This window comes from Microtus ochrogaster, chromosome 8 (assembly GCF_000317375.1).
Source record: "Microtus ochrogaster isolate Prairie Vole_2 chromosome 8, MicOch1.0, whole genome shotgun sequence".
In the NCBI taxonomy this organism is placed as follows: Eukaryota; Metazoa; Chordata; class Mammalia; order Rodentia; family Cricetidae; genus Microtus; species Microtus ochrogaster.
In genome coordinates, this window is record NC_022015.1 from 13,650,894 (window position 1) to 13,660,165 (window position 9,272).

At 44.0% G+C, this 9,272-nt stretch overlaps 1 protein-coding gene across 1 annotated transcript in view; it reads left to right on the top strand.

Annotated features, from left to right (window-relative positions):
- Cog7 (component of oligomeric golgi complex 7) overlaps positions 1-9,272 on the top strand; it is a 66,590-nt gene that overhangs the window by 11,851 nt on the left and 45,467 nt on the right. The window contains exons 5-6 of the mRNA XM_005351135.3: positions 6,380-6,462; positions 7,534-7,656. Coding sequence (XP_005351192.1) covers positions 6,380-6,462; positions 7,534-7,656 — 206 coding nt within the window. The remainder of the gene's footprint in view (positions 1-6,379; positions 6,463-7,533; positions 7,657-9,272) is intronic.

Sequence of the window (9,272 nt, forward strand, 5' to 3'; positions counted from 1 at the left end):
CTTTCTTTCTTTCTTTCTTTCTTCCTTGAGGCATGGCTAGACTGGAACTTGTTACGTAGACCAGGCTGGCCTCCAACTAATAGTGATCTAACTGCCTCTGCTTCCCGAGTGCTGAGACTAAAGGTGTGTGCACCACACAGGGAGCTGATGCTGATTTCTGATTTTCACAGCTGTTCTGATCTGTGTTTGCTGCTACTGCTCATGTGTCATGTGAGCCCTTCTCAACTTAATCTATCGAAGTTCTCAGCAGATATTTTGTCGGCTAACTTGAGAGCCTGGCATCAGCCTGAATTTTTTGTCTTTGAACCATACATGGTTGATTGCGGTGTTGTTTTGCATGCTGTCTCCTGTTCTGAAAACACCTTCTCCTCTTGGCTTCAGAGATGCAGCATTAGTTGCTTAATGATGATGCTTTTCCTTTTTTTCTTTCTTTGGTTTTTTGAGACAGAGTTTTTCTGTAGTTTTGGAGCCTGCCTGAAACTCACTCTGTAGACCAGGCTGGCCTCGAACTCACAGACATCCACTTGTCTCTGCCTTTTGAGTGCTGGGATTAAAGGCGTGCGCCACCACTGCCCAGCAATGGTACTTTTCTAATGTCGAATTTAGGGTGGTTTAAGAGCTCCAATTCTTCAGTTTGTTTTAGGTCATGTGGGCATACTGACATCAGCTTTCAGCATTTTTTTCTTTGAAAATTAATAAGCTACACAATTATAAATATGAACATACAGATGTGTGCACATATGAACCATTGTCACATGAATAAGTGTCATAAGTTTTCAGTCTAATTCAATATGACTATATAATTTTATTTTATTAAACAGGGGCATTATTGAGAGCAAAAGAAAACTTTTCCAGCTCTTAAAAGGAATTTGTGTGTAAAGTGTATAACATGCTAATTGGATACATACTATAATTATAGTAATCAGTAATCAAGGGAACACATCCATCACACACGTTGTCCCTTTCTTTTCTTTTCTTTTTTTTTTTTTTTTTTTTGAGACAGGGTCTTTCTATGTAGCCATGACTGACTGTCCTGGAACTTGCTCTGTTGACCAGGCTGGCCTTGAATTCACAGAGATCTGCATGTGTCTGCCTCCTGAGTGCTGGAATTAAAGGCGTGTGCCACCACCACCTGGCCAGTGTCCCTTTCTTTTTGTAGTAAGAATAATAATGATCTACTCTGGGCAAATTTCAAGTCTGTAGTAATTTATTATTAGCTGTAATCACCACACTACTATTCATAACTGAGAGTTGGCGCCCTTTGACCGATGTTTCTTATTTCCCATCTTTCCTCCTGGTGGCTCCCATTTTCCTTTGTTTCTCTTAGCTCAGCTTTTGAGGTTCCATGTATAAATGTGGTCATACTTGATGTCTTTCTCTCACCCTGGCATGGTGCTTTCCAGGTTCTTCTGTGTAGTTGCAAATGGCAGGCTTTCTTGTGTTCGCTCCCAAGAGAGAGGTTGTGTAGAGGAATGTGTTGCGGCTGTGGAGTTGCAGAGACATCCTAAGCCCGGCTATACTTAGTGCCACGATAGGACAGCTCTGGAGGCTGGAGCTGCAATAGAACAGCTCAGTCCTGGAGGTGTCCTGACTATCAGGAAGCCAGGCTACCTGAAGCTGGGGTGCAGTGGGGGATGGTCTCCCCGCAGGATATAGCAATCCTCCCCTTCTCTTGGAGGACCGCTGAACTCTGCTCTATTCCCTTAAGGGAACGTCCCAACAGAGCTATCTGCTTCTTCTTGGACCCAGGATGTTACTTCTTTGCTAACACTCTGCTAAAGGGGAAAGCCCCTGCAGAAATGTGGCAATCTCCTCTGGCTCTGGTGAAAAGTTACTTTTTCTGCTCCGTCTTGCTCAGCCCCCCTTAGGGAGCATCCCAGCAAGGATTTTCAGCTCAGTCCCCTAAGGGACGTCCCAGCCACGTTCTTCTATTCTGTGTAGGTGAATGAAAATCGTCACCCAAGACTCTTTTGAGAAAGAGATTTATTTGGGAAGGAGGAGTTCAGGAGAGTGGCTGCCTCTGCCAGGGAGGGATAAATGGGAGCCTCTAACCTGAACAGGCAGAGAGGTTTATATAGGGCTTTTTAGGGGCGGAGTTTTCCCAGGGAGAAGAGGGATTGGTTAGTTTATCCCTGCTCAGGGATTGGCTAGTTTAGTTGGTCAGGGGAAGAAATGGCTCTGACTTCATGGCCAGACTGTGTTTCTTTCACTGGCCTTTTGACTCTCATCTTAGGACCAGGGCATATTTCTTTCACTGGCTCTGATTCTAGGGACAAAGTGTGTTTCTTTGGCCCTGGTTTCAGAGTCAGGGCATGTTTCTTTGTTCCTGGGTTCAGGGATAAAGAGATGTTTCTTTCCCTGGCTCAGGTCTCAGATCCAGGGTGTTTCTTTCACTGGCTCTGGGCTCAGAGTCAGGATGCTCAGTGGTTGGTTGTTTTTCTGCTCCAGTTTTCCCTTTCATCCTGCAGGTTGCCCTCCCCATGCCTTTGAATTCATGGGGATTGAACCCAGGGCCTTGTGTGTGCCAGGTAGGCACTCTACCACTGGACTACTTCTCTGTGTCTGGGACAGTGCTTTGAGTAATTAAGCTGGAACAAGAGGTGTAAACCTGGACTGCAGAGCATCTCTGTGGTAGCTGAGTGCTCAGTGTGTGCAAATCAGCTCAGCCTTTCCCGCCTCAGTGACAGTGCTGTCTTCCTGCTCATTTCCACAGTCAAGAGCCGCAGAAAGCTGGGTCTCCCTTAGTCTAGTGTTGAAGTTACATCAAATTTGGGGTTCCACACTTGGGTGTAAGTCATGGTATATACCTAGTGTATACAATGCCTTGGGCTTTGTGCCTAGCACTACCAAAAAACAAACCAAAATAAATTGCTTAATTTTTTTAGTTTTAGTAGGATTTGTATGTGTCTGTCTCTCTCTCTCTTTCTCTCCGTGTGTGTGTGTGTGTGTGTGTGTGTGTGTGTGTGTGTGTGTGTGTAATCTGTGGGGTTTTTACATACAGGAACATGTCTGTACAGGTTATTGTACTGCTTTTCCCATCTGAATGTCTCATTTTTCTTGCCTAGCTTTTCTGATAAGGACTTTCAGGATCATGTTGGATATAACTAGAGACTTAACATTTTTATTTTATTTTATGTGCATGAGTGTTTCATTTGCATGTATCTATGTGCACCATGTGCTTGATGCCCACAGAGGCAGGAAGAAGGCATCGAATCCCCTGGAACTGTAATCATAGATGGTTGTGGCTACCGTGTAGGTGCTAGGATCCAAACCCCAGCCAGTCCTCTATGAAGAGCAAAAAATATTTTTAAGTGCTAAGTCATCTCTCCGGTCCCCTTGCTTCTTTCCATCTGAGTATTGTGTTAGCTGTGTCTTTCATTATGGTAAGGCAGTTTCCTTCTATTCCTAGATAACTGAGTATTTTTATCTTGAGAGAGTGTTGTATTTTGAGGCTTGAGGTTAAGAGAGCTTGCTGTTTTACAGAGTACAAGAATTCAGTTCCCAGAATCCTTCTCAGGCCACTCAAGGGAACTGCAGCTCTAGCTCTAAGGGATCTGTTGCTCTCTTTTGGCCTACATGGACATACATGTTCACAGACATGCATAAATAAAAATAAAGTAAGTATTTCTTAAAAAATACTTTTATTCATAGTTGAGATAATCATTATCTCCCCTTGTTTGTTAATGTAGTACCCTGCACCCTGCATTCATTCCATTCCATTAATTCTTAATTATTTTTTTTCCTTTTTTTTTTTGAGACAGGATCTTACTATATAGCCCTGACTGCCTTGAAACTCATTATGTAGAATAGGCTGGCCTTGAACCCACAAAGCTTTGACTGCCTCTGCCTCCCAAGTGCTGAGATTAAATACCTTTACATTGATTGACTCTATGTGTTAACCATCTTTGCTCTCAAGGATAAACCCCACTAGTAATGGGGTATGATTCTTTTAATGTCCTTCCTTCCTTCCTTCCTTCCTTCCTTCCTTCCTTCCTTCCTCCCTCCCTCCCTCCCTCCCTCCCTCCCTCCTTTCTTCTACATAGTTTCTCTGTAGTTTTGGAGCCTGTCCTGGAACTCATTTTGTAGACCAGGCTGGCCTCAAGCGCACAGATCCACCTGTCTCTGTCTCCCCGAGTGCTGGGGTTAAAGGTGTGTGGAGTGCTGTGACTTCAAGTGTGCACTACTACACGTGGTTTATGTGGTGCTTAGGACCAAGCCCCTTCCTTCATCCTTTTCTGTTTGAAACAGGGTCTTGCTATATAACCCTGTCTGGCCAGAAACTTTCTGTGTAGACAAGGGTGGTCTCACACTCGGAGCCTCTGCCTGAGTATTGGAATAATAGGTGTATGCTAATGTGTCCAGCTTAGATTTGAGATTCAATCTTGGTAGTTGGTAGTTTGTGTTTTTGAGGAATTTAACATTTTCAAGGATATCTGATGTGTTATCTTGTTAATAATTTATTTATTTTTATTTTATGTTTTGCGTTGGTGTTTTGCTTGCATGTATGTCTGTGAGAGTGTCAGATCTTGGAGTTACAGATAATTGTTAGGTGCCATGTTGGCATGGGGAATTGAACCTGGGTCCTCTTGAAGAGCAGTCAGTGTTCTTAACCACTGAGCCATCTCTCCAGTCCCTGATGTGTTGTCTTATAATCATCCAAAGTACTTTTCTGTTATTCTTTTATTGTTTTGTTTTTCATTTCTTATTGTCTGCTTTTAAGCATTCTTTTTTAAATACTCTTCCTTCCTTCCTTCTTTTCTTTCTTCCTTCTTTTCTTCTTCCCTCCTTTCTTCCCTCCCTCCCTCCTTTCTTCCCTCCCTCCCTCCTTTCCTCCCTCCCTTCTTTCTTTCTTTCCTTCCTTTCTTTCTTTTTACTAAGTGGATCTAGGTAGATTTTTTTTTTTTTCAGTTTGCTGCTTTGTTCAGATCTGGCTTCATTGATCTCCTTTTTCATTTCCTTTTTCTTTACTTATCTCATCTTCCTTCTGTTAGCTAATTTAGTTTATCCCTCTTGTGGTTTATTGTGCGGTAGAGTCTTACTGTATCACTATGTAACCCTGAGTGGCCTTGAATTCTCAGTCCTCCTGCCTCTACCACCATCCCTGGTGTTACTTCAATAATCCTTTTAGTACAATTTGGTGTACTTCCAGCAACTGTGTTTTGTGCCAGTGTAGCCAGAAACTGAAACAAGACAAGGGATGCCACAGCACTCATGTAGCTTCTCTGTCTGTGCATGCGAAAGAGAACAAGCGCTTATCTAAAGAGCTTGACGCAATAAGTGCAGTGTGATTTGTTCTGTGAAAGGGAGTTGTGACAGGGCTAGCAGGGGAGCCTAATTTAGGTTGACTGATTAGGAGACCACCCTCGATTATAGCAAGCACCAAGGCCCCGAGGTACTGGGAGTGCGATTTGTTCTTGGCATCTGACAGAAGACTTGTTTGCTCGCGGTTTTTCAGTCCATATAATCACTATAGAGTCAGATGAAGTGGCTGTTTGTGTGAATCAGAGCAATTGAAAGTCAGTGCTGCATGTTGCTCACCATGGTTTCCTGTCCAACCACTACCTCCAGCTGGAGGTGCAGTTTCTCACCTACAAAATGAGGCTAATGGATGAGATGGGTTATTATATACTTGTCAGTGACAATCCGTGATCTGGTGCAGGGTCAGGACTAGGTAAGGGAAGTGGGTGTATCTCTGACTACTGAGGCTCAGAACCTCCCTAGGTTTTAGGCTCCAGCTTTGGCACGAGCCTTGTGCTCATCTGTTTTAGCCAGCAGTCACACTCACTCGTTACTGCACTCCTCCCTTTGCTCTTTACAATAAAACGGCTTTATTATTTTACGTGCATGGGCCTTTGCCTGCTTTGGGTACCATGTGTGCCAGTGCCCACAGAGGCCAGAAGAGGGCATTGCACCCTTTAGAACTGGAGTTACAGGTGGTTGCAAGGTGCCTTGTAGGTTCTAAGAATCAAACTCAAGTCTTTGAAAGAGAACTCTTACCCTCTAAACCATCTCTCCAGTTCTTGGTGTGTTCCGTTTGAAAACAGGGACTTGCTATGTAGTCCAGGCTGACATCCTCCTGTTTCAGCATTCTGAGTGTTAGGATTCCAGGCATGTGCCACCGTGCCCAGCGAATCATAGCTATATTAATGGTGCTTGTTGCATTATTTTAATATGCTTAGACTTGCAGTGTCTGGTAACTGAGTCTCATGTTCTGCTGTTATTTATTATGCTTATGATTCTCATATTTGAATTAAAGCAATTATCTCAGTAGAAACTTTTGAATCTAGTTAACATCTATCTGAATTTACCAGAGTGAGTTGCTTGCCTTGGCTGCCCTGGGAAACCTGGTAACACTTTATACTCATTTTGTGTTCTTTAGATCAGTCCAAAGTATTTGTGAAGGTGTTTACTGAAATTGACCGGATGCCCCAGCTCCTCGCATACTACTACAAATGTCACAAGGTGAGCACTGTGAGTGATGTGACTGTGGAGGGCCTCTTCCACTACTGGTAAAGGCAAAGTCTGACACTCCTTGCCTTTTGGTCTTTTTTTTTTTACTTAAAGCCAGCAGAGGGTGCTCTTGATCCACTCAGTGGATGCCTTTGTCACTTGAAACAAATCAGTGGGTTTTCAGCCTGGATTCATTTACAGACTTAAAACATTGTTTTAATTTGTTCCTATTTTTGTCTTTTAAAGAAGATTCATGTCTCATGCTTCATTATGCTTTTAGGAAGTCATAAGAATTTTATGGTTTCAAGGGCTAGGCTATCAACCTGCAGCTTCCTGGGCTAGCCTGAATCCCTTCAAGCACAGTCGTCATGTTTTTTTGATGTTTGTTTTAGTTTTCCTATTGTTATCGTGTGTGCAATGCATGTGTGCCGGCACACGCATGCCATGGTGTACATGTGGGTAAGAGGACAGCATTATGGAGTCTGCTTTCCTTCTACCTTTATATGGGTTTCAGGGATTGAACTCAGGTCACCAGGTTTGCATGAGAATGTCTTTATACTGGGAGTCATCTCGTTAGCCCCTGTGTGTGTTTAAAATGTATGGTGGTAGTGCACACCTTTAACCTCAGCACTTGGGAGGCAGAGGCAGGTGGATCTCTGTGAGTATGAGGCCTGCCTGGTCTACAGAGTGAGTTCTAAGACAGCCAAGGCTATATAAAGAAACCCTGTCTCAGGGAGGGAGGGGGTCGGACCATAAAAATAAAAAGTATGGTGGAGGGCATGAATCATCAGCGCACAGTATGGCCACCCTAAGAGCTCTTCCAGGAGCGCTTTAGACGAGTGCAGTGTTGTGCTCTGGGGTGAGGTCAGAGGAGACGGTGTTGCTTGGGGGTTGACGAGCTCAGGCAGTAGATAATGCTTGGAAAAGGAGCCTGTGTCTAAGCTGTTGGTTTTCTGCCTTTTCTCAAGTGGATAAATCTCAATGGGTATTTGTGTGTTCACTAAGTTCTGTAGTGGCATGGGGCAGTTTCCCAGCATGTTTTGGGTTACCTAGTAAGATACCCCCTTTGCTCTGTTTCTGCAGGTACAGCTTTTAGCAACCTGGCAAGAGCTGTGCCAGAGTGACCTTCCGCTGGACCGGCAGCTCACTGGCCTCTACGACGCCTTGCTTGGGGCTTGGCACATGCAAACCCAGTGGGCCACACAGGTAACACCTCAGCATTGGAGAACAAAGCCCATGGTGGCATGAGAATGAGTGACCGCTCTGGACCAAGCACTGTTGTCACTAAAGGGGTTAAAACATACGCTTCTGAACCCACCAAGGAAAGTCTTCTTATTGCTTGCTCTGTATCTTAAATAGGATCTAAGGAGGCAGTGTCCCTGGTGTTCAGCTGCTCCTCTGGCTTTCCTGAAAGTCAGGTGGTGGAAAGAGCAGACTGTTTTTATTCTAGGTTCAGGTCAGGTCCCCTTGTTCTCACCCAGAGCTAGAGGAAAAGTCTCATCTTAAAGGTACTCTGGACAGGGTGAGGTAAGGCCTGGGTTTGGAGTGGGAGCCTCCCATCACTTCCTCTCTGAGTCCACAGGCATCTGTAGCCATAAGGGATGAGCCACCCTTCCCTGTCTGATGTCAGAGGCACAGCAGCTCTTCTGGGAGGGGAAAAGCCCATCTTGCCTGGGAGTGCTGATGGGTCAGGTCTGATGGCTATGTGACTTATTTCACAGATTGTCACGACTCCTCATCAGTCACTTGCCGGAATGAGCTCAGTTTTATTTGGGGAGAATTCCTTATTCAGGGTTATGTCATTCAAATTGGATAAAGCATTTTGTTTTGTTTCTTTCTTTTTATCCTCCCTGATTCTCATGAGATAAATTCTTTGCTGTGTAGGCAAGTCTGGCCTTGGACTCATTGTGATCCTCCTTCCTTAGCCTCTGGTTTCTCTGTCCTTGTTTATTGTTGCTTGAACTAACCTAATTCAGACTTAGGTTCTAAGTTCCCACAGTTCTATGTAGCTACCAGTTTCCAGTGTGCCTGTCTGTCTACACTCATTTACACATCCTTGCCTCTTGTACACTTCTCATATCACTAGGATAAAAACAGCCCATGTCTGTACATGAAAATGCCCTGTGCCATCTAAGAAGATCCTGTATTCTCAGCCTTGATTTTTGAATTTGTACCTTTGGCTTGTGGCCCATTTTCTTTACTGGAGACAGGCAGCCAACTTGCTGAAGCTTGGGCTAGGGCAATCTAAGGCAAGGGGTGACAGGGTAAATGCCATGACCCTTAATTTCCCCCAGTGTTTCATTTTATTTTAGTGGGTTTTATGGATCAAATCTACAGTTTTACACATGGTAGACCAGAACATTTCCATTGAGCTGTATTCCAGGGCTTGCTTGCTTGCTTGCTTGCTTGCTTGCTTCCTTCCTTCCTTCCTTCCTTTCTTCCTTTCTTTCTTTTCCTTCCTTTTTCTCTCTCTCTTTTTTTTTTTTTTTTTTTTTTTTTTTTTTTGAGAAAGGTTTCCTTAAGTTGCTCAAGCTGGCTTTGGCTTTGAACTTTGATCTTCCTGACTTGGCCATCTTAAGTAGCTGAGATTAGAGGCCTGTGCCACTAGACCCTTTTCTTTTTAAAAATTGATTTTAAATTTTATTTTGTTATTGTTTGGGACAAGGTCTTACTCTATGGTCCAGGCTGACTTGAAATTTACTGTGTAGATGGGCATGGTAGTTTACACCTTTAATCCTAGTACTCAGGAAGCAGAGGCAGAGGGCAGAGGGCAGAGCAGAGGCAGATTTCTGTATGTTTGAAGCCAGCCTGGTCTACATGGC